We start from the raw sequence: 26683 nt of genomic DNA, 5'->3' as shown, positions 1-26683 counted from the left end.
TTCTTCTCTCCGTTTATTGTTGTTGTCTAAAACGTACTGTATATCTCGCTAGTTATGAACCAACAAAATCACAACAATTATTTTTCATACATTTATTCAAAACAAAAAAAGAAAGACAATCAAGATTTCACTTCAAGAAACAGGCAAGTGTTACACCACATACATTATTATTATTGAATATATACATACATACATACACACACACATATATAGAATATATTGTATCGTTATGTATCCCATTAATTTTCATGTAGTTTGCACAGCGTGGAAATTAATGCTTTAGTTTATGGCCAATTTTACAACATCTCCGTTCATACAGTTTGATATTTACTGAAACAACAAAATGATTCCTTCATTTAAGTGAGTAATCCAACACCAATCCCCCCCAAATTAAAAGAAGACCCCTTTTGAAATAAAAAAGCATTTCAGCAAAATAAAATAAAATAAAATAAAGAAAAAAAGTTACTGATTTCAAACAAGCAAGAGTTTTTGTTGTCTTGGAAACAGGCAGTGGCACATCATAATCCTTGAACATCTACTTATCTAAATATGACAAACACCATTAGAATGTCACAAACACAGGTCCACGAGCACTCGTGTTTTAAGCAATGGCATTTATCCTGTCAAAAATATCTCTTGTTTATTTTTTTTATAGCTGTGTCGTATAGCTGCTTCGATCTGACGCACAAGTCAAAGTTGGTACATTTTTTAGAGATGGGCCATTTGAAATGTTTTCACTGTTACAACAAAATCATGATAGTAGAAATACTACGTGTTTTAAAGAAAACAGTTGTTTTGGAAAACTTCAATGGAGACTTGCTCGCTGCAGTCCCTTTGTTTGTATCAGTAGAAAGGTGGGGAAGAGGTGAGTGGAGAGAGGAATAGGGGCTCCGGCGTGCGGCACTAGTTACACCAACTCCTTGCTGCCATATGTTACCTATTATGCCATCTGCTAGTGCCCGTCTGGACTGCATCAAATCATTGTAAACAAGCTAGCTAGCTAGCTACAGAAGCAAGGCTGATTGAGGCTATTTTGAGGCGTCCTTTTAGCCAAATTAATTCCGTAATTTGAATTCCATTTTGCATTCTGGCAACATAGGCTACATATCAATCCTAATCATATATTTCAGCACTATTCTTGAAAACATTGCAGGGTCTTAAACAAATTAAACTAAACGTTTCAGGAATATGACACAGAAATATGCAGTAGTCTTTTCCTCAGACATGGTCCAGTATTTCCCCCTTAGTCACTCTTGTTAACATGTTGTTTCCCCTCGGGATGGCAGAAATGCAGAGACGTATCTAACAAGGATCCCGTTACACGTCTCAAGATGGCAGAAATGCAAACTTATCTAACAAGGATACCATTACACGTCTCAAGATGGCAGAAATGCAAACTTATCTAACAAGGATACCATTACACACCTCAAGATGGAAGCAATGCAAACTTATCTAACAAGGATCCCATTACACGTCTCAAGATGGCAGCAATGCAAACTTATCTAACAAGGATCCCATTACACTTTTCAAGATGGCAGAAATGCAGAGACGTATCTAACAAGGATCCCATTAAACGTCTCAAGATTGCAGCAATGCAGAGACGTATCTAACAAGGATCCCATTACACATCTCAAGATGGCAGAAATGCAGAGACGTATCTAACAAGGATCCCATTAAACGTCTCAAGATTGCAGCAATGCAGAGACGTATCTAACAAGGATCCCATTACACATCTCAAAATGGCAGAAATGCAGAGACATATCTAACAAGGATCCCATTACACATCTCAAGATGGCAGCAATGCAGAGACGTATCTAACAAGGATCCCATTACACATCTCAAGATGGCAGCAATGCAGAGACGTATCTAACAAGGATCCCATTACACATCTCAAGATGGCAGTGCAGAAACATCTCTAGTTATTTCTGGAGGACAGTGTGTGTCTCAAATGACACCCTATTCCCTGTAAACTGCACTATTCTGGACCGGGGCCCATGGATCCAAGTGTCCAACGTTATGTTATAACATCTTGAAGAAAATGTGTAGAGCTCGTTAGAATTCAGTAGGTTCAATAATAGGACAGTGTTGCAACATTGCTTTGACAGAGGACTTGCATTGAAAACAAATACAGTTTTGAAGGGAATTTACCTACTGTCCTCAACCTTCTTTTACAATCGCAGTTTTACAATCCTAGGACTGAGCACATTAAGCAAGTCCAGACAATTTACTGACAGATTGGATAGAGCGCCAGCACACCACACCTATCAGGTTCAATAATAGCTTGAGTTGCTCTCAATGATTTTCTGCTCCAGTCTCCTTTTGAGTTCAGAGACCAGGGCTGAGCTGACGGGGATTCTAGTAGTCTCAGAGCTGATGTTGCTCTCTCTGCTCTGGCTGGATCTCCTGGAGCCCTTTGAAGCCAGGGCCCCAGAGACGGTCGGCACTGCAGCCCGGGGCCTCTCACTGGGCCTGGGGTCGGCGGACAGAGGGGGACAGGATGGAGGAGACAGACAGGGGGCTCTGGGGGGCAGAGGATTGGGCTTTGATCTAGAGCACCGGGGTCTGATGTTTTTGTTGGGGTTGATGCTGACACTCCCTGCTTCCGGGTCGCCTACAACAAACTTGTTCAACGGGTCATTTCCACCGCCGCCACGGAACGGTACGTTAAACGTCCACGGCTTACGGTCTCTTGACGGTCTCCGTCTGATGATGATGCGACGCGCCGGCATTATCCTGTTGGACTTTGTGTTGCGCAAGAACATAGCCGTGGAGATCAAGACAGTGACGCCTACCAATATGCTAATGACACCAGCGACCATGCCTAGGGCCTTCATTGGGTTGTGCCTACTTTGCAATAAAAAGGCTGCCATAGGCCCCTTGAGTTGAGTCTGTAAAAGAGCACAAAGATAATACTTTTAATCATGCCCATCCACGGGGACTAGATCATCAAACGTTTTAAAACGTTTCATATTTTGGTCCAAAAGCATGCAGGCAAGCAGCAGGGTCAGAGGTCAGACATGAGCCAAGCACTGACAGAGGAGCCCCAGACAGACAACATCTCTATAACGCTAGCAGCATGATGGCCGCAGGAAGTCCTGTGTGGCTCAGTTGGTAAAAGCACGGGGCTAACAACAACAACAGGGTTGGGGAGTTCAATTCCCACAGCTAGTCCATACATGTACTAATAATGTATGTTCTCACTGTAATGATACGTTGCCAAACACCCTTTCATCCCAAACTGCTGTGTCTGTATGATATGATATGATTTAGGGTGTGGTGCTCTACTTTAGGCTGTGCCATTTGGGTCATACACACACTGACTGTTGTCGGGCGTGTGGCAGGTGCATCAGAACAGTTTGTTCTTTTTGTTCACGCGCCGTGACATGTTTTCCGATAAGGATTGTACTGTGGATTAACTTCCTGTGACAGGTTCCTAAAGCCCTACGTTGAATGCTACTGGGTCTTTGGTTTGAGAGTATTATTTGCATGGATATGAAGGAAAAAAAATGGAAAAATAGAGATTACTCTTCTTCTGACAAAGGGATTAACCTTGAGTTTAAGACACTGGCTTGAAAGTAAATGACTTCATCTTTGTTACTTCAGTATAGTCAAACTGTTTAAAATATGCTCTGACGTAGGAGAATTACTATAAAATAAGTCCTACATACTATAATACTAGCACTAGAATTTGACAATATGATCAAAACAGTAAATAGAGATAAAAATAAAGTAGATAAAAATACATTTTTAGGAGTAGAAAAACATATCCCAATCAAATATAAAAGATGGATATGAAAGAACTATAATTGTTTTATATAATATCATATTACAATATGATCATATAATCATATTACAAGTTAGTTAAGAAAAAAAAACGTATTTACAATGACGACCGGTCAAAACCTTTGTGTGTGTGTACTTATTTACTGTTCCTATATAATGTACTCCAGTACTCTCCTTTATAATGTGCTCCAGTACTCTCCTTTATAATGTGCTCCAGTACTCTCCTTTATAATGTGCTCCAGTACTCTCCTTTATAATGTGCTCCAGTACTCTCCTATATAATGTGCTCCAGTACTCTCCTATATAATGTACTCCAGTACTCTCCTATATAATGTACTCCAGTACTCTCCTTTATAATGTGCTCCAGTACTCTCCTTTATAATGTACTCCAGTACTCTCCTATATAATGTACTCCAGTACTCTCCTTTATAATGTACTCCAGTACTCTCCTTTATAATGTGCTCCAGTACTCTCCTTTATAATGTGCTCCAGTACTCTCCTTTATAATGTACTCCAGTACTCTCCTATATAATGTGCTCCAGTACTCTCCTATATAATGTACTCCAGTACTCTCCTATATAATGTACTCCAGTACTCTCCTATATAATGTGCTCCAGTACTCTCCTTTATAATGTGCTCCAGTACTCTCCTTTATAATGTGCTCCAGTACTCTCCTTTATAATGTGCTCCAGTACTCTCCTTTATAATGTGCTCCAGTACTCTCCTTTATAATGTGCTCCAGTACTCTCCTTTATAATGTGCTCCAGTACTCTCCTTTATAATGTGCTCCAGTACTCCCCTTTATAATGTACTCCAGTACTCTCCTTTATAATGTGCTCCAGTACTCCCCTTTATAATGTACTCCAGTACTCTCCTTTATAATGTACTCCAGTACTCTCCTTTATAATGTGCTCCAGTACTCTCCTATATAATGTGCTCCAGTACTCTCCTTTATAATGTGCTCCAGTACTCCCCTTTATAATGTACTCCAGTACTCTCCTTTATAATGTGCTCCAGTACTCTCCTATATAATGTGCTCCAGTACTCTCCTATATAATGTACTCCAGTATGTAGTGCCGTCCTTGAGATGGTCTTGTCTATTCATGTTCCGTATTATGTCAATTTTCATGTTCTGTGTGGAACCCAGGAAGAGTAGCTGTTGCCTTTGTAAACAGCTAATGGGGATCCTAATAACATACCAAATACCAATACAAGAATCCAATAGAAAAATCCTATCCTTTATAATGTGCTTTGCTACTCTTTTACAGACAAAGAAGTAAAAAAAATATATTGTCTTTAAAGTATCATAAAGTAATGTCTTGCAGACATAATAAGGTGATATATAAAATGTAGTCTGTATAGTCCAGTGGGATGGGTCTCATGGTCATTTGGGCCTTCGGATAACTCTGATGAAATTGGCCTGGGGGTTGACGCGAGCTTTCTTCACTGTTCTACAGTACAAGGTAGTGGATATACAGATTGTTAGTAAGATTGTGAAGCCGACTATGCCCAAAAAAAGTCCAATAACATTTGATGGGCGCTTGATGAGGTTCAGGAAGTTTGCAATTATTCGAGCTTTGATCTGAAAAGCACAATGCAACACAGAAGACAACAGAGATAATATTCACACAGAGATAATATTGTGGTATTCTATTCTTCTCGGATATGATGTTAAAGTTAACAAAGAGGAAGGTAGGCTTTAAAATTCATGCAATCAATGAATGCAAATTTGGAAACAAAAATACACTTAATGAGTATGTACATTTTTAGAATATAAAAACAAACAAAATATAAACAATTGAAATAGCACTTTCTTCATGTTTCTATTAGAGGAGAGTTTGTTTTTAAAATATCACTTAACAGGCTTGACAGAGCTAATGCTGCTGGCGTTAGTTTACCCAAATTATTGATTTCCTTACCCTGTAAGCAGCCTATGAATAAGGTGTGACAGCAGGGTTAGAAAATTAGGCAGTTAGGGTTAGGAAATTAGGCAGTTAGGGTTAGGAAATTAGGCAGTTAGGGTTAGGAAATTAGGCAGTTAGGGTTAGGAAATTAGGCAGTTAGGGCGAGGCAGTTAAGGTTAGGAAATTGGGCAGTTAAGGTTAGGAAATTGGGCAGTTAGGGTTAGGCAGTAAGGGTTAGGAAATTAGGCAGTAAGGTTGAGGAAATTGGGCAGTTAGGGTTAGGAAATTAGGCAGTTAGGGTTAGGAAATTAGGCAGTAAGGGTTATGAAATTAGGCAGTTAGGGTTAGGGAATTAGGTAGTTAGGGTTAGGAAATTAGGCAGTAAGGGTGAGGAAATTCGGCAGTAGGCAGTTAGGGTTAGGAAGTTAGGCAGTTAGGGTTAGGAAATTAAGTAGTTAGGCAGTTAGGGTTTGGCAGTTAGGTTAGGGTTATTACTCTACGGTTAAGATCAGGAAATATTCAACCTACCGCCTCAGTGATGTCGATGTTGACCACGGCGGTAGTGCTGAAGGACGGAGACCCTCGATCCCGGGCTTGGACCACCAGAGACCACCTGCAGTCCTTCTGCTTGGTGATGTTCTGCACGATCTCCATGGACTTGATGTACGACTTGAGCTTGATCTCTCCAGTCTCTGCGTTGATGTCGAAGATGTTGTCCGGCTCAGCTTGCATAATGGAATACTCAATGACGTTATTGGGCGACTCTGCATCGGCATCTATGGCCTGAATGGATAAAAAAAAACGAAAAAGCAGAAAAACGAAACACATTATTTACTTAAAAATTGCGCTGGACTGGAACGGTTCTTTCAGATGATTATCATCCAACAAAAACAAGCATTCAATGTACAGTGTTTACCAGGGGTGTAATGATTCACACAGTGTTTACCAGGGGTGTAATGATTCACACAGTGTTTACCAGGGGTGTAATGATTCACACAGTGTTTACCAGGGGTGTAATGATTCACACAGTGTTTACCAGGGGTGTAATGATTCACACAGTGTTTACCAGGGGTGTAATGATTCACACAGTGTTTACCAAGGGTGTAATGATTCACACAGTGTTTACCAGGGGTGTAATGATTCACACAGTGTTTACCAGGGGTGTAATGATTCACACAGTGTTTACCAGGTGTGTAATGATTCACACAGTGTTTACCAGGGGTGTAGTGATTCACACAGTGTTTACCAGGGGTGTAATGATTCACACAGTGTTTACCAGGGGTGTAATGATTCACACAGTGTTTAGGATCAAACCGAACCGATGGCCAGTGAACCATTACAACTCTAGGACAGGGGTTCCCAAACCTTTTCACTCAGGCCCCCCTTCCAGCATCAGGGAAAATGTTTTGACTCATCAATCTACACATGATAAGGCGAAACCTGTTTTTTTTTTATAAATGTTTGCTAATTTGTTACAAATAAAAAACAGAAATACATTATTTACATAAGTATTCAGACCTTTTGCTATAAGACTCGAAATTGAGCTCAGGTGCATCCTGTTTCCATTGATCATCCTTGAGATGTTTCTACATCTTGATTGGAGTCCACCAGTGGTCAATTGAATTGATTGGACATGAATTGGAAAGGGACACACCTGTCTAAGGTCCCACCGTTGATAGTGCATATCAGAGCAAAAACCAAGCCATGAGGTCAAAGGAATTGCCGGTAGTGCTCGGAGACAGAATTGTGTCGAGGCACAGATCTGGGGAAGGGTATCAAAAACAACACAGTGGCCTCCATCATTCTTAAATGGAAGAAGTGAACCACCAAGACTTTTCCTAGAGCTGGCCGCCCAGCCAAACTCAATGCCAAGTGTCACGTCTGGAGGAAACCTGTCACCATCCCTATGGTGAAGCATGGTGGTGGCAAAACCATGCTGTGGAAATGTTTTTCAGTGGCAGGGACTGGGAGACTAGTCAGGATCGAGGGAAAGATGAACGGAGCAAAGTACAGAGAAATCCTTGATGAAAACCTGCTCCAGAGCACTCAGGACCTCAGACTGGGGTGAAGGTTCACCTTCCAACAGGACAACGACCCTAAGCATACAGCCAAAACAAAGCAGGAGTGGCTTCGGGACAAGTCTCTGAATGTCCTTGAGTGATCCAGCCAGAGCCCGGACTTGAACCCGATCAAACATCTCTGGAGTGACCCGAAAATAGCTGTGCAGCGACTGAAAGATTAGTGGAATCTGTGTGGGTAGCTGGACAGGTAGGATGACTGACAGTAAAGGTGAACAGGTGGTCACGTGTCAGGTGACAGAGGAATGGATGAGACTGAGGCAGGAATTCCTTTAACCATAAAGTGGTATATTTACTGAGTAGTCTGTGTTGCATCACAAAGGAAACAAATAACATGTATCCAATCAGATTCATAATCAAAGATCAAATCAGATCATTCATTATTAACACAAGTTAGGGAATTCAACAGTCCAGTTCATTAAGAAGTCAATAGTAATCATCCGCGAGTCATTTAGGCTCGTAACTATTTATCATAAATCATGAAAGAATACAAACAGTGAATGGTTATACAATCTATAATCCCCATTATCAAAGTCAATCAGTTAGTAAACAATGATGTTTCTCATTTCACTCTTTCAATTGTCTTCATGTGTACATATAATTAATTTCAAAACATATGAACCATATCGATTGCATAATTGGCCTATGAGGATCCGTAGGGCCGGGATCATTGACAATTCACATTACACAATATGTTTGAAGCGTGCGCTCCAAGCCGCAATAACTATAAACAATAACTGATGGCCCATCTCCGGATCGCAACAGATAGTTCAGATGAACGGTAACAGAGTCGGTGGACTTACGTGGATTCATGGATGCACAGAACTTCTGGATCAGATGTAATTAAGGAAGAGAAAGCAGCGAGATCAGGCGATGGCAAATTCCGCCTTTTATGGAGTTGAGATCTGACAGACATTTCCACCTGACCTAATTAAAGCGCCCCTGGCCCAGCTGAGTAAATGGCAATGAATTAAAGGATTATTCCACCAACTCCATGGGCCTTTTCTACAGCGACACTCCCCATCAAACCTGACAGTGTTTGAGAGGATCTGCAGAGAAGAATGGGAGAAGCTCCACAAATACAGGTGTGCCAAGCTTGTAGCGTCATACCCAAGAAGACTCGAGGCTGTAATCGCTGCCAAAGGTGTTTCAAAAAAATACTGTGTGAACGGTATGAATACTTATGCAAATGTGATATTTCAGGTTTTTTATTTGTAATACATTTGTAACAATTTCTAAAAACATGTTTTTGCTTTGTGCTTATAGGGTATTGTGATGTCATTATGGGGTATTGTGATGTCATTATGGGGTATTGTGATGTCATTATGGGGTATTGTGATGTCATTAAGGGGTATTGTGTGTAAATTGATGAGGGAAAAAATATATATATATTTTTTACAATAAGGCTGTAACGTAACAAAATGTGGAAAAAGTCAAGGGGGCTGAATACTTTCCGAATGCACTGTATAGGCTAAGAAACCTAGCTAAATAACGTTAGCTAACATGGGATAGTTGATCTGGACATGACCAGTTGGTAATAACTCTGGAAGATATCCAATGACTGACATGACAAGAGGAACACTGATGATGCACTACACAATTGTGAAAGTGCACCTTCATTCTACTGTTACTATTACAGCCCCACCGTTGCGGAACCACTGCTCTAGAATATACCTCTACACACCACATGGCTACTGTACATACCTCTACTTTAGGGATCTATAAAGTGTTATCCTATCCTATCTTATTGCCACTGTACATACCTCTACTTTAGGGATCTATAAAGTGCTATCTTATCCTATCTTATTGCCACTGTACATACCTCTACCCTAACAGGTGCACCGATGATCATGGTCCTCTCCACAAAGCTGTCATCAAACTCTGGAACGTGGTCGTTCATGTCAAGGACAGTGACAAACACCTCCGCCAGGCTGTACTTGCCCTCTGTGTCCTCTGCCTTCACGTAGAAGTTGTACTTGGACTTGACCTCAGCATCCAGAGTGGCCCAGGCCTGGGTGTAGATGATGCCTGAGGACGGGTGGATGAGAAACCTGGAATACACAACAGTGTATTAGCAGGATATTGACAAATATTAGCGGAATATTGGCAGTATTTTAGCATTATATTGGCAGTATATTGATAGTATATTAACATTATATTGACAGTATATTAAGAGTAAGTTGGCAGTATATTGGTAGTATACAAGCAATATGTTGTCAGTATATTAGCAGTATATTGGTAGTATACAAGCAATATATTGTCAGTATATTAGCAGTATATTGGCAGTATTTAGGCAGTACACTCTTAGAAAAAGTTGCTATCTAGAACCCAAAAGGGTTCTTCGGCTGTCCCCATAGCAGAAACCTTCGAAGAACCCTTTTTAGTTCCAGGTAGAACCCTTTCCACAGAGGGCTCTACCTGGAACCATCAAGGGTTCTCCTAAGGGGACAGCCGAAGAACCATTTTGGTACCTTTTATTCTAAGAGTGTATATTGGCAGTATTTTTTTACAGTATATTTGTAGTATTTTAGCAGTGCATTAGCAGTATATTGGCAGTATTTTAGAAGTGCATTAGCAGTATATTGGCAGTATTTTAGCAGTGCATTAGCAGTATATTGGCAGTATTTTAGAAGTGCATTAGCAGTATATTGGCAGTATTTTAGCAGTGCATTAGCAGTATATTGGCAGTATTTTAGCAGTGCATTAGCAGTATATTGGGAGTTATGTAACAATCAAGGTTATGCACTACTGTATGTACTGTGCACAACAGTTTAATCTTGGATTAAATCTCATGGGAAAAATATATCAAGACCCGTGTTGCAGATGATAAATTATTCTGTATTATCACCAAGGTCGTTTTTTTTGTCCAGTACACATTTTTTTTTGTCCAATATTCTGTTAAAGTGGCACATATTCAGCCATTTTCCAACATTTTCTTTTTTTAGAACGTATTCCCTGTGAAAATTAACAAATACGAGGCAAACTGTTAACTTTCACACATTTATCATTTACTTCCTGCGTCAAGACGGCAAGCAAAACTGGAAGATAACTTGACACTTATTTTTTTCAATGTTCTGCCTGTATTGCAGCCTGCCTGCCTTACTTTCCATAGCAGAGCTCCAGCTGCCACATTGCATGTTAATTGGCCCTCTCTACACGAGACATCCAGGCCTGGCAGGCTATTTTTCACCCTGCAATCCAATTACAAGATTAACCAGTCAGTATCGTGCCCCAATCTTAAGAGTAAGCTGTTACAGGAGGGAGGAGAAGAGCTACAAGCATAGCCAACCTAATACTGAAATACTGTCTTCTCCCATCTTCCAATCAAAGGGGAAGAATCTGAGTTGAGAGATGGTTGACCTGGAGCAGGATTAGTTAACCCAAGTCAAACTCATTCATTTTTATCCACAATAATCACAGATGGAATGCCATGAAAAATGTGAATCTCTCTGAGACTGATCAGTCAGTAGGAGGTTGGTTCATCTGATGGTGAGCGTTGTTGTTAGGTCTGGGTGGAGAGTAGACACAAGTAAACACCGTTTACACTACTTTTTTAAATTTTTCACATCTATTGCCGGAAAAAGCCATATAAAATATACTCCGCTGTACTTTATTCACTGTGAACCCACGTTTTTCTACCATTCTATCACTGTTGCTTGAGCGATTGGGACCCAATACAAAGACCCAGCGGGTTTCCCCACGTTTTTCTACCATTCTATCACTGTTGCTTGAGCGATTGGGACCCAATACAAAGACCCAGCGGGTTTCCCCACGTTTTTCTACCATTCTATCACTGTTGCTTGAGCGATTGGGACCCAATACAAAGACCCAGCGGGTTTCCCCACGTTTTTCTACCATTCTATCACTGTTGCTTGAGCGATTGGGACCCAATAATACAAAGACCCAGCGGGTTTCCCCACGTTTTTCTACCATTCTATCACTGTTGCTTAAACGATTGGGACCCAATAATACAAAGACCCAGCGGGTTTCCCCACGTTTGTCCTCACGCATAATCAGGCATAACAAATTATTATATTGCTTAAGTGATCATTTCTGCCCATTTTGGTCTATTCAACTGGCTCCACACCAACAGATGAATGGCTTTTATTCAACTCTTCATGTTCAACAATCATTGGTATTGGCAGGACTCCACTGTACTTACAAATCAGATCCGGATCCATAGATGGAGTACTTGACTTCACCCCAAAGGCCAGAGTCTGGATCATTGGCCTGGAATGCAAAAAAACGAGAAAGGGAGTTAGAATGTTGGAACAGAACATAGAGAGGACACACGTTGGAATGTTGGAACAGAACATAGAGAGGACACACGTTGGAATGTTGGAACAGAACATAGAGAGGACACATGTTGGAATGCTGGAACAGAACATAGAGAGGACACACGTTGGAATGTTGGAACAGAACATAGAGAGGACACACGTTGGAATGCTGGAACAGAACATAGAGAGGACACATGTTGGAATGCTGGAACAGAACATAGAGAGGACACACGTTGGAATGTTGGAACAGAACATAGAGGAAATGATAGAAGTTAGAATGTTGGAACAGAACATAGAGGAGACGATAGAAGTTAGAATGTTGAAACAGAACATAGAGGAGAGGATAGAAGTTAGAATGTTGGAACAGAACATAGAGGAAAGGATAGAAGTTAGAATGTTGGAACAGAACATAGAGAGGACACACGTTGGAATGTTGGAACAGAACATAGAGAGGACACACGTTGGAATGTTGGAACAGAACATAGAGAGGACACACGTTGGAATGTTGGAACAGAACATAGAGAGGACGCACGTTGGAATGTTGGAACAGAACATAGAGAGGACGCACGTTGGAATGTTGGAACAGAACATAGAGAGGACACACGTTGGAATGTTGGAACAAAACATAGAGGAAATGATAGAAGTTAGAATGTTGGAACAGAACATAGAGGAGAGGATAGAAGTTAGAATGTTGGAACAGAACATAGAGGAAAGGATAGAAGTTAGAATGTTGGAACAGAACATAAAGGAAATGATAGAAGTTAGAATGTTGGAACAGAACATAGAGAGGACAGAAGTCAGAATGTTGATAGAGTGCTGGAAAGGAACAGAGAGGATAGAAGTCAGAATGTTGATAGAGTGCTGGAAAGAAACAGAGAGGATACAAGTCAGAATGTTGATAGAGTGCTGGAAAGGAACAGAGAGGATAGAAGTCAGAATACTGGTAGATTGCTGGGAAAGGAATATAGAGGAGAGGAGTCAGAATACTGGAAGGGAACAGAGAAATTTGAATCCTGGTAGAATGCTTGAACAGAACAGAGAGGAGAAAAGAGAAGTTAGAATATTGGAACGGAACATAGAGGAGAGGAGATAGAATGTTGGTAGAATGTTGGAGCGGAACATAGAGGAAAGGACTTAGAATGTTGGAACGGAACAGAGAGGAGAGGAGTTAGAATGTTGGTAGAATGCTGGAACGGAACAGAGAGGAGAGGAGTTAGAATGTTGGAACGGAACAGAGAGGAGAGGAGTTAGAATGTTGGAACGGAACAGGGGAGAGGAGTTAGAATGTTGGAACGGAACATAGAGGAGAGGAGTTAGAATGTTGGAACGGAACATAGAGGAGAGGAGTTAGAATGTTGGAACGGAACATAGAGGAGAGGAGTTTGAATGTTGGAACGGAACATAGAGGAGAGGAGTTAGAATGTTGGAACGGAACATAGAGGAGAGGAGTTTGAATGTTGGAACGGAACATAGAGGAGAGGAGTTAGAATGTTGGAACGGAACATAGAGGAGAGGAGTTAGAATGTTGGAACGGAACATAAAGGAGAGGAGTTAGAATGTTGGAACGGAACATAAAGGAGAGGAGTTAGAATGTTGGAACGGAACATAGAGGAGAGGAGTTAGAATGTTGGAACGGAACATAGAGGAGAGGAGTTTGAATGTTGGAACGGAACATAGAGGAGAGGAGTTAGAATGTTGGAACGGAACATAGAGGAGAGGAGTTAGAATGTTGGAACGGAACATAAAGGAGAGGAGTTAGAATGTTGGAACGGAACATAAAGGAGAGGAGTTAGAATGTTGGAACGGAACAGAGAGGAGAGGAGTTAGAATTTTGGTAGAATGTTGGAACGGAACATAAAGGAGAGGAGTTAGAATGTTGGAACGGAACATAAAGGAGAGGAGTTAGAATGTTGGAACGGAACATAAAGGAGAGGAGTTAGAATGTTGGAAAGGAACAGAGGGGAGAGGAGTTAGAATGTTGGAACGGAACATAGAGGAGAGGAGTTAGAATGTTGGAAAGGAACAGAGAGGAGAGGAGTTAGAATGTTGGAACGGAACATAAAGGAGAGGAGTTAGAATGTTGGAACGGAACATAGAGGAGAGGAGTTAGAATGTTGGAACGGAACATAGAGGAGAGGAGTTAGAATGTTGGAACGGAACATAGAGGAGAGGAGTTAGAATGTTGGAAAGGAACAGAGGGGAGAGGAGTTAGAATGTTGGAACGGAACATAAAGGAGAGGAGTTAGAATGTTGGAAAGGAACAGAGAGGAGAGGAGTTAGAATGTTGGAACGGAACATAAAGGAGAGGAGTTAGAATGTTGGAAAGGAACAGAGAGGAGAGGAGTTAGAATGTTGGAAAGGAACAGAGAGGAGAGGAGTTAAAATGTTGGAAAGGAACATAAAGGAGAGGAGTTAGAATGTTGGAACGGAACAGAGAGGAGAGGAGTTAGAATGTTGGAACGGAACATAGAGGAGAGGAGTTAGAATGTTGGAACGAAACATAAAGGAGAGGAGTTAGAATGTTGGAACGGAACATAGAGGAGAGGAGTTAGAATGTTGGAACAGAACATTAAGGAGAGGAGTTAGAATGTTGGAACAGAACATAAAGGAGAGGAGGTAGAATGTTGGAACGGAACAGAGAGGAGAGGAGTTAGAATTTTTGTACCTATGCATAAGCATGTCAGGGCTCTTTAAAAATAATCCAATCACCCAGGAAATAAACGCATATCAAATATTTAATTTTTCCAATATTATATAACAATATTATTCATAATAATAACAACAATTTCCACATGAATATTTATCGTTTTAACAACTGATTTTTGGGGACAATGTTGTTGAGTAGGGTGTCCATTGGGACACAAGGTCATTGATTGAAGGTCACTGTCCATTTGCTGATTGGAACAGTCTGAGGATAACACACTAGAGAGGATCTTACTCTAAGCTAAAACACACCGAACAATGTGGGGAGGATTTCACCCCAGCAGGGTCTGTCTACTAGGCTCCCATTCCCTGGGGTGATTAGGACACAGTCACACCACAGGGACACCACAGTGTAAAGGCCAATATGATTGACCCTAAAGAATTGTTACCTTCTCACCAACTCTAATTCCTGCTAAACGGTAACTACTAGTAGTGTAACATTATAAATACTCGTAGAATGGAAGCAGATTCATCCCAAAATAAATACAGATAACAACATTGAAATAAAATTGATATTGGAGTATTGTTTTTTCCTATTATTGTTGTTTCAATACATTTATTTGCATTTATTGAATCTGGTTCCATAGTTGAGTATTGTATGGAGAAAGTCAATCATATAAGCATTACGTCTCTACGGGCATTTTGTGGAAATCCCTCAAGCTGGAAATCCCTGCTTCCTCTCAGCTTCCAATTACCCATAACCATTAATATCCATCTATCGGTGGATTATTGTTGTGAGATTACATAATCATATTTTGGTGGCAGTGATGTTTGAGTAGAGTTGAATAATCCAGATGTACTCACGGTGACAGACACAACGTTGGAGCCTCCGGGGGAGTTCTCCGGGATACGTGCGATGTAATACTCTGAGGTGAACCTGGGAGTGTTGTCATTGGTGTCCAAAAGGTGAATCACAATGTCAGCTGTCGCACTGAACCTCTCAGGGGTGTCAATCTCCACAGCCAGTAACTGGTAGAGGAAAATGCTATGTTAAAGCCATAAAATACTCACTGCTATTCTTGCTGTTATACTATAGTAAAGAATTGTTGAAGGAATGAGCATGATGCCTGCAATGCCAGAGTTGTGGGTTAGATTCCCACTGGGGTCAAAAATACAAAATATATGGAAGCACTACTTTAAGTGACTTTGGATAAAAGAGTCTGCTAAATTATTATTATTTTATAAGTCATAGGTTATTACTGTATAACTACCAATGTAATTGCTTACCACATAATTACTATTGTAATGACTTATTGTATAATTACCATTGTAATTTTTTATTGTATAATTACCATTGTAATTTCTTATTGTATAATTACCATTGTAATTTCTTATTGTATAATTACCATTGTAATTTCTAACTGTATAATTACCATTGTAATTTCTTATTGTATAATTACTATTGTAATTTCTAACTGTATAATTACTATTGTAATTTCTAACTGTATAATTACCATTGTAATTTCTTATTGTATAATTACCATTGTAATTTCTAACTGTATAATTACCATTGTAATTTCTAACTGTATAATTACTATTGTAATTTCTAACTGTATAATTACCATTGTAATTTCTTATTGTATAATTACCATTGTAATTTCTTATTGTATAATTACTATTGTAATTTCTAACTGTATAATTACCATTGTAATTTCTAACTGTATAATTACTATTGTAATTTCTAACTGTATAATTACCATTGTAATTTCTTATTGTATAATTACCATTGTAATTTCTTATTGTATAATTACTATTGTAATTTCTTATTGTATAATTACCATTGTAATTTCTAACTGTATAATTACCATTGTAATTTCTTATTGTATAATTACCATTGTAATTTCTAACTGTATAATTACCATTGTAATTTCTAACTGTATAATTACTATTGTAATTTCTAACTGTATAATTACCATTGTAATTTCTTATTGTATAATTACCATTGTAATTTCTTATTGTATAATTACTATTGTAATTTCTAACTGTATAATTACCATTGTAATTTCTAACTGTATAATTACCATTGTAATTTCTTAGTAAATACCTAGTAATTTCTGTACCATCAAAATAAAATCATATCCAATCTACATTGTCCCTCTTAGGATCAAACATTTGTTATTCCAGTTTGTCATGGAGTACCAGTCAAAAGTTTGGACACATCTACTCATTCCAGGGTTTTTCTCATTTGTACTATTTTCTACATTGTAGAATAAAAGTGAAGACATCAAAACAATGAAATAACACATATGGAATCATGTAGTAACCAGAACAACAGTGTTAAATCTAAATATATTTTAGATTTTAGATTCTTCAAAGTAGACACCCTTTGCCTTGATGACAGCTTTGCACCCTCTTGGCATTCTCTCAACCAGCTTCATGAGGTAGTTCATTTGTTAATTTAAAAGTTAATTTGTGGAATTTCTTTCTCTTTCTTAATGCGTTTGAGCCAGTTGTGTTGTGACAAGGTAGAAGATATACAGAACATAGCCCTACTTGGTAAAATACCATAATATGGCAAGAAAAACTCAATAAATAAGCAAAGAGAAACGACAGCCCATCATTACTTTAAGACATGAAGGTCAGTCAATACAGAACATTTCAAGAACTTTAAAAAAAATGCAGGTGCAGTCGCAAAAACCATCAAACTCTACGATGAAACTGGCTCTCATGAAGACCCAGAGGTACCTCTGCTGCAGAGGATAAGTTCATTAGAGTTAACTGGCTCTCATGAGGACCGCCACAGGAAAGGAAGACCCAGAGTTACCTCTGCTGCAGAGGATAAGTTCATTACAGTTACCAGCCTCAGAAATTGCAGCCCAAATAAATGCTTCAGAGTTCAAGTAACAGACAAATCTCAACATCAACTGTTCGGTGAAGACTGTGAGAATCAGGCCTTCGTGGTCAAATTGCTGCAAAGAAACCCCTTCTAGGACACCAATAATAAGAAGAGACTTGCTTGGGCCAAGAAATACAAGCAATGGACCTTAGACCGGTGGAAATCCAAATTTGAGATTTTTGGGTTCCAACCGCTGTGTCTTTGTGAGACACAGAGCAGCCAACAAGTGCTCAGCATATGTGGGAACTCCTTCAAGACTGTTGGAAAAGCATTCCAGGTGAAGCTGGTTGAGAGAATGCCATGTGTGCAAAGCCGTCATCAAGGCAAAGGGTGGCTACTTGTGTAACACTTTTGGTTACTACATGATTCCAAATGTGTTATTTCGTAGTTTTGATTTCTTCACTATTATTCGACAATGTAGAAAATCTTTGTTTTTTAAAAGAAAACCCTTGAATGAGTAGGTGTGTCCAAACTTTTGACTGGTACTGTAAATGCAGCTGAAAATGGTGTGAAATACCTTGTATGTTAAGGATTTGCCTTTTTCATAGTCGATGGCAGCAGAGTCTTCAACGATGACGGTGACCTGTGCTTCATTGAGGACCGTCTGGGGCACCACTCTGAGTACACGACCAGGCCCCACCAATCTCAGTTTAAATTTAGCATTCGCCCCCTGTCAGAGAAAACACACACCTACATGAATCTGCCATCTATGACAACATTCATGGCAGATACCAAGATCTCTGACCTCTGTTTGACAACAATCATTTTAATCTATCTAATGGGCTGAGAGGGGAAAAAAAACTGTCAATGGATACAATTATTATATAATGTAAAAAAAATTGCAGATGAGAATTCTGGGAATAATGATGATAATGACAGCCATCTTAATCTAAATTAACTATTGACATTCCTGGGATGCTTAATAGTATTATTGGGCAAATATGGGGATCAAGATATTTATTTCTAAAATGGGTTTACATAATGTCACATACTGTTTTGTGTGTGTGTGTGTGTGTGTGTGCGTGTGTATGTATGTGTGTGTGTGTGTGTGTGTGTGTGTGTGTGTGTGTGTGTGTGTGTGTGTGTGTGTGTGTGTGTGTGTGTGTGTGTGTGTGTGTGTGTGTGTGTGTGTGTGTGGGTGTGTGTGTGTGTGGGTGGGGGTTAATGAAAGCCTCCTTTATGAAATGTAGATTTTTACGGCCAAATACATCACATAATATAATACAATACAACCAGCACCCATTAATAAAACACAACGGGGATTGTAGCACTAAAGTCATCGTTGGAGCTATCAATACCCTTAGTATCAGTCAAGTGTTCTGGGGTTGGGCTAACAAACATGTTTAGGAGACAGGCTCAACGCCTATAACGAAGCATAAAGGAGTCATTTCCATGAAAGTACGAGAGGTGGGAAATAGAATGTCTCCGGTTGTATCCGAAATGTTACCCAATATAACGGACTACTTCTAACCAGGGCCCACAGGGCACTGATCAAAAGTTGTGCACTATATAGGGAATAGGGTGCGATTTGGGAAACAGACTTTGCCTTCCAGTACCTGATCTGAGTCGTTGACCGTTATCTTCAGCCCCCTGAGGATCTCCCCCTCTGGAGGGTGCTCATACATGGTCACCTCAAATTGGCTCTGGGGCCCGTTCTCTCCGTAGAAGGTAGGAGGGTGGTTGTTGAGATCCACCACTCGAACCGTCACCATAGTCATGGCATTGTAGTCCAACAGCTCCTCGCTAGGCCCCAGCTCAGTGGCCTGAGACACAGAGACAGAGAGACAGAGAGAATGGCAGCAACAGCACGAGAGAGAGAGAGAGAGAGAGAGAGAGAGAGAGAGAGAGAGAGAGAGTGAAGGAGAAAGAGAAGGAGAGAGAGAGACACACACAAGCGAAAGAGATCAGACAATAAAAAATATGTGCTAAACATGTAACAGAGCACTAACACCGTAATAACAGAGCACTGACACTGTAATAACAGAGCACTAACACTGTAATAACAGAGCACTGGCACTGTAATAACAGAGCACTAACACTGTAATAACAGAGCACTGGCACTGTAATAACAGAGCACTGACACTGTAATAACAGAGCACTGGCACTGTAATAAAAGAGCACTGACACTGTAATAACATAGCACTAACACCGTAATAACAGAGCACTGACACTAATAACAGAGCACTGACACTGTAATAACATAGCACTAACACCGTAATAACAGAGCACTGACACTAATAACAGAGCACTGACACTGTAATAACATAGCACTAACACCGTAATAACAGAGCACTGACACTAATAACAGAGCACTGACACTGTAATAACATAGCACTAACACCGTAATAACAGAGCACTGACACTAATAACAGAGCACTGACACTAATAACAGAGCACTGACACTAATAACAGAGCACTGACACTGTAATAACAGAGCACTGACACTAATGACAGAGCACTGACACTGTAATAACATAGCACTGACACCGTAATAACAGAGCACTGACACTAATAACAGAGCACTGACACTGTAATAACAGAGCAATAGTAATGTGATAAAAGAGCACTGAAACTAATAACAGAGCATTGACACTGTAATAACAGAGCACTGACACTGTAATAGCAGAGCACTGACACTAATAACAGAGCACTGACACTAATAACAGAGCACTGACACTGTAATAACAGAGCACTGACACTAATAACAGAGCATTGACACTGTAATAACAGAGCACTGACACTGTAATAGCAGAGCACTGACACTAATAACAGAGCACTGACACTAATAACAGAGCACTGACACTAATAACAGAATAAGAAAGCTCTTATTACCTTGACTTTGATTTCATATAATTCATTCCTCAGAGTGACTGGATAAGTTGTTAGGCTGATACAACCAGTTGTGCTATTGATGGTGAAGACATCCTCACTACCTGAAGGAGGAGAAAGGTAAGAACATCACCATAGTATGTGAATCATGGCGCATACAGAAATCACAAATACCTGTGAAACTGTAGACACACACATGCTCAACTGCTGACAATGATAGGTTATTATCAGTTTGTGATGTGTGTGTGTGTGTGTGTGTGTGTGTGTGTGTGTGTGTGTGTGTGTGTGTGTGTGTGTGTGTGTGTGTGTGTGTGTGTGTGTGTGTGTGTGTGTGTGTGTGTGTGTGTGTGTGTGTGTGTGTGTGTGTGTGTGTGTATTACCAACTTACCATTGGTAATAGAGTAATGAATAGGATTAGGGTTTCCTTCGTCACCATCTTTGGCAAACACAGTGGCTATTTCAGAACCCTGCAAATAGAAATTATACATCATAAAGAAATGGCTTGGAAAAGTTTTCCAAAAAATCTGTTGAACATACTGTATGTTAATACGGCGACATGATATTCAAAATAATTAAAGTACAATTTATTGAATATAAAGAAATGGCTTGCAAAAGTTCCCAAAAGTTTTAAAACCTATGTTTGAAAGACCAGAGGATCATCAGGTTGTGTTGTACTTACAGGAAGTGAGACCTCGTAGACGTAGCCAAAGTAAGGAGGTTGTGTTGTACTTACAGGAAGTGAGACCTCGTAGACGTAGCCAAAGTAAGGAGGTTGTGTTGTACTTACAGGAACTGAGACCTCGTAGATGTGGCCAAAGTAAGAAGGTTGTGTTGTACTTACAGGAAGTGAGACCTCGTAGACGTAGCCAAAGTAAGGAGTTCCAACGAAGGCTGGAGGAGTGTCTTGGGCGTCGAGGACGTTGATGGTTATGGTGGCTGTAGATGTCAACACCTGATGCTTCCCTTTGTACTGCCCACCCCCATCCTGATGGATACAACAGAAGGTTAGACATTGGACGACGACACATGTGCTGACTGATTATTTAGCGCTAAAAACAATTGCGAAGCAACAGTACTGTTTGCATAAGTTAAACAAGGCGGCAGGTAGCCTAGTGGTTAGAGCGTTGGACCAGTAACCGAAAGGTTGCTGGATCGACAAGGTAAAAATCTGTCGTTCTGCCCCTGAACAAAGCAGTTAACCCACTGTTCCCCAGTAAGCTTTCATTGAAAATAAGAATTTGTTCTTAACTGACTTGCCTAATTAAATACCAAAACATTTAAATACTCTGTGTGGAAGGATGTAACACTGTTTGCTTAGTGAGGAGTACCACCTCCTCCATCGCCCTAAGGAAAAAGGCCTTCTTCAATTGCGAAAGGAGCGACACTTCAGGCTGAGAACTCAGTGTCACACATCTCCATCTGCTAGATATGTGAATTTCAACAGCTTTCTATTTGTGTGTGAACTTCAGAATCTGGCTCCCATGAAAATACACTCAACGCACAGTAAAGGGCCTAAACAACATGCTCCTTCACACGAGACAATTAGTCAATCAACTGCCATGGTGTGGGATCAAGGGCCGAGCCGTAGTGTGGCCTTAAATAATCTGGGCAGACCCTCCCCGAGAGCTTAGAGACGGATCCAAGGATGGAGGAGAGGAGCTGATCCTCCCCCTGAGGCTTAAAGACAGAGGGACCCCCAGCCCACAGGGATCAGAGAAGAGGATAGAGACAGAAGAAAAGCTTCCCTCTCCCAGGGCTTAGAGAAGAGGATAGAGACAGAAGAAAAGCTTCCCTCCCCAGGACTCAGAGAACAGAAATAGAAGAAAAGCTTCCCTCCCCCAGGACTCAGAGAACAGAAATAGATAGAGACAGAAGAAAAGCTTCCCTCTCCCAGGGCTTAGAGAAGAGGATAGAGACAGAAAAAAAGCTTCCCTCTCCCAGGGCTTAGAGAAGAGGATAGAGACAGAAGAAAAGCTTCCCTCCCCAGGGCTTAGAGAACAGAAATAGAAGAAAAGCTTCCTTCCCCCAGGACTCAGAGAACAGAAATAGAAGAAAAGCTTCCCTCCCCCAGGACTCAGAGAACAGAAATAGAAGAAAAGCTTCCCTCCCCCAGGACTCAGAGAACAGAAATAGAAGAAAAGCTTCCCTCCCCCAGGACTCAGAGAACAGAAATAGAAGGAAAGCTTCCTTCCCCCAGGACTCAGAGGAGAGGATAGATTGGGATGACACATTGTTGTTTGGGGTTTTAGGCTGGGTATCTGTAAAGAACTTTGTGACAACTGCTGTATAAAAAAAAGGGCTTCATAAAAATACAAAAAATACAAAAATAATTGATTGACACATAACTAGTGGCCATCTAACCTTGGCAACCACCGTCACAAAGTGTAACGTTGTCGTCTCAAAGTCGAGCGTCTCGCCTGGTTTGATCCGCAGGACCCCACTGTGGCCGTCGATGGTGAACTTGGTAGTAGGAGTTCCCTGTGAACAGACACAGGACCATCAGTAAACCCTTCGTTGTGATGATGTACGCTGAGATCTAGGACAGATCTAACTAAGCACTTGATATTCAATTAAGATTTTAGTTTCAATGACATTTCAAATACACTTGAAGTACAACCAAGACCACATCACACATCAAATCCAGGCCTAAAGAGGGATAAAACGTTACATTTCAGCCTTTCAACCATTTTCTACTGTTGTTCTTTCAGATATCTAAAATCATCAGGATGGTTTTAGACTCCAGAATCTGCTTTGTGAATCTCCCAGTCGACATATGAACGGTGCCAACGGCTGTTTGCTTGCTGATGGCCAAAAGCAGCCCTAAGCTCCGGCTAAGCCCTCGACACCTTGCTGAAATGTAATTGAAATGTAATCCACTAAAGTAACACCATTTCCTGCCTCCACTCCAGTGTAAAAAAAAATGAATGGTTTTCTCTCCGAGGATGGTTCACTTCCTGTGTTGATCATCTACAGTATGACAGTGGATCCTCCGTATAGACTGTATAACATTAGAACCCTCTGACAAACCAGGACTGTGTTCATTATGACACGGGGCGGCAGGGTAGCCTAGTGGTTAGAGCGTTGGACTAGTAACCGGAAGGTTGCAAGTTCAAACCCCCTGAGCTGACAAGGTACAAATCTGTCGTTCTGCCCCTGAACAGGCAGTTAACCCACTGTTCCTAGGCCATCATTGAAAATAAGAATTTGTTCTTAACTGACTTTCCTAGATAAATAAAGGTCAAACAAACAAGTAGCAACGAAAATAAACATTTTTTTTTTAGGGTTCCTGTTTCAGACCATTTTCTTCTTCTTTAGTGATTAATGGACGTTGTTCACCTGTAAGTAGTAGGTGACACTGCCTCCAGAGCCCATGTCCTTATCCACCGCTTGCACTCTGTAAATGCTGCTTCCAGCTGGAGTGTCCTGCAGATGACACAGACATGGATGGCATTTGACATTAAATAGAATATGTACTAGATAAGTGCTTGTGCACTTACTTATCTAGTACATATCTGCTTAGACTTTAATAATGGTGTCATTACTTGCCAGCATGTCAGACAGGCCCCTGGGGTAGTGACGCCCTATTATGTCTAAAAACATGATACCAGTATTGACATCTCTGTCATTATCACTTAACATTATCTCTATAGACATGATACCAATATTGACATCTCTGTCATTATCACTTAATATTATCTCTAAAGACATGAAACCAATATTGACATCTCTGTCGTTATCACTTAACATTATCTCTAAAGACCTTTTAAACCAAAGACAGAGCTGTCTGTATGCCGATGAGGGTTTAACACTGACCTCTGGGACATCTACGGCGAAAGGCAGGTTCTGGAACTCTGGTTCTTCATCATTGGCATCGGTGACAAACACCCGTATCGTCTCGACAACCTAAAGGAAGGAACAAACAGATGACATCACAACAGCCCGGCTGAGAAGCCAGGGATGATTATTTGGTATGTGTACTGGCCTATACATTTGAAGAGACAAATGTTGTTGTCAAAGCTCAGCTCACCTTATTCCGGCCATCTGTTATGCTAACGAGAGCTGAGATTTCACCTTGTTTCTGACAAAACAAAGAACATGTTGTTAACAGCACTCTAAATAGCACATCCGGTACTAGGGGGTAATGATAGTCTCTGGCGACAGACGGCAGACTTGGTTCTGGGTTGCTGAGATTACCAGAGATATAGTTTTCTCAAAGCTCCCTGCATTACACTCACCTCTCTGTCTAGTTCCTGAATGAGAGTTATGTTTCCTGATTTGGGGTCCACTCTCAGGTATTCTCTGGTGCCCTTCTCAAAGGTCAGGCCAAACCACACGGCATCCCCCTCTGGGTCAGTGCCATTTAGGATATATACCTGTGTTCCTGTAAGGTTAGAGACAGAGATAGCACCTGCTTATGAATCTGTTATGAATGCATTATGAATGCGTTATGAATGCTTATGAATGTGTTATGAATGCTTATGAATGTGTTATGAATGCTTATGAATGTGTTATGAATGCGTATGTATGTGTTATGAATGCTTATGTATGCATTATGAATGCTTATGAATGTGTTATGAATGTGTTATGAATGCTTATGAATGTGTGGTGAATGCTTATGAATCTGTTATGAATGCTTATGAATGCTCATGTATGAGTTACGAATGCTTATGAATGTGTGATGAAGTCTTTATGTAGCTACTCTTCAAATATTAAAGTGTTACCGAATTTGGTAATAACATTACCTATCAAATACATGAAAGGTAACCCATCTCTACCTCCAGTTGTACAGGAGAGCATATCCTACAGCACCATTAACCTGACCTAGACATAGTTGTTTAGGAATAGGAATTCTGAGGTGTAACCTTTCCCAAAAACCCAGGTTTTCCAGAATACCAGGAACAAGCAGGAAATCTGGGTATTCCTCCAAGTGGGATTTCTGGAAAACCTGGAAATGTTGCATTCCGTAGTATTGTCTGATTGTTTTTCCTATTGTTGACAGCCACCCATGCCTCGTTATTATTTTCCCTGGCTAAGCTTGTTAGCGCGCGTCACCGTCCTCTGCAGGGCATTATGGTGATAAATCTAAGGCTCAATGCTGCTCAAGTGATCACTGATCAGTCCATCACAAGCAGACCTGGGTTCAAATACTATTTGAAATCTTTCAAATATTTTTTTGTGTTTGCTCTCGCCTGCATGGAGTGCAGGGTTTGCAGTTTTGGGAATATTCTGTTGGTCAACGAAGCTAGGCAAGCTCAACGAAGCACACATCATCTCCTTGAAATTATTACAAATAGTATTTGAAGCCAGGTCTGATCCTTAACTACTGTATAACACTGTTCTTGAAACACAAAATCCATCACACTGTGATTTTCTTTTAATTTAGCCACATTATACATGCTATTTGTAAACCACATGACATACTGTATATTATCAATTCACAACTTCACTGACTCAATTGAATAATTATATTAAATAATCATCTCATTTATTTAATTGTTCACAACACTTACCGACTGGTGTGTCTTCTGAGATACTGAAGAGAGCCATATTCCCATCGGTGCTGCTCGGTCCTTTGTCGTAGAAATAGGGAGCATAGTCTGACGTTTGCCCTGGTGGAGAAAAACAAATGAATCGAAATGTGTCACTTATAACAAAACAGCACTATCAAGCGTATTCACAATCGCAAAAAAAAAGTTAGATGACAATCTATGGACGACGAGTAAACTTTTATACAGTACAGAAATTATAACACATGCTGTCATAATCAATTCAGTTACGTCTGACACCTGTTTATCTGAATATTCCATTTGAATTATTGTACTCACTTCCTGAAACGGCAGGAAAGCAGAGAGAAACAAGACAGTTCAAAGTCAAAAGAGGTTAAGAAAATGGTATTATCTGACAGAAGGTAAAGAAAACCCAGTGAACTCCCAATATCAAGACAAAGACCAGGACAGAGAAAATAAAAACCTACCCAACGAGGGAGGAAGAGTAACCAAGAAGACTAAGAGAAAAATAAACCCTCTTTTTTTCTTTTGGTTCTTCATCCTGATGGAGGAGGCAGAAGACGGTTTGTCAGGATCATACAGGGCGGAGGTAGAGACCAGGAAGAGGGGAGACCGGCTGAGAGGCTGAGTGGAACGGAGTCAGTGTCCTTCTGGAGGTGTCTACAATATGCCAGGCATCTCGCAAGACGGCTCAGCTCTGTGTAAGAAGCTGGAGCAGTTTCTCAGAGCAGCCTGGTCTCATAGGCTAGACGTAACATAGTAAATT

General features: G+C 40.4%; 1 protein-coding gene across 2 annotated transcripts; it reads right to left on the bottom strand.

Moving 5' to 3' along the window:
• On the bottom strand, positions 1-26683 carry LOC110492810 (cadherin-related family member 1-like). Of its 2 annotated transcripts, none has more exons than XM_036946070.1 (18): positions 26385-26675; positions 26236-26238; positions 25921-26019; positions 24646-24791; positions 24438-24488; positions 24224-24313; positions 23747-23833; positions 22772-22888; positions 21252-21395; positions 20799-20877; positions 20414-20514; positions 19138-19344; positions 18099-18251; positions 15550-15714; positions 11928-11995; positions 9588-9816; positions 6216-6470; positions 1-2888 (listed from the first exon to the last, which is right to left on the bottom strand). In XM_036946070.1, exons 1-18 carry the CDS (start codon positions 26455-26457, stop codon positions 2271-2273), a joined length of 2685 nt encoding a protein of 894 aa, XP_036801965.1. In that variant the 5' UTR covers positions 26458-26675; the 3' UTR covers positions 1-2270. The 2 variants fall into 2 exon arrangements, with proteins under 2 accessions (XP_036801965.1, XP_036801966.1); XM_036946071.1 differs by having other exon boundaries at positions 2747-5365; positions 26385-26683.

This window comes from Oncorhynchus mykiss, chromosome 16 (assembly GCF_013265735.2).
Source record: "Oncorhynchus mykiss isolate Arlee chromosome 16, USDA_OmykA_1.1, whole genome shotgun sequence".
Lineage (NCBI taxonomy): Eukaryota > Metazoa > Chordata > Actinopteri > Salmoniformes > Salmonidae > Oncorhynchus > Oncorhynchus mykiss.
The sequence above is the reverse complement of the archived record's forward strand: the minus strand, read 5'-3'. Positions and strand labels throughout refer to the sequence as shown.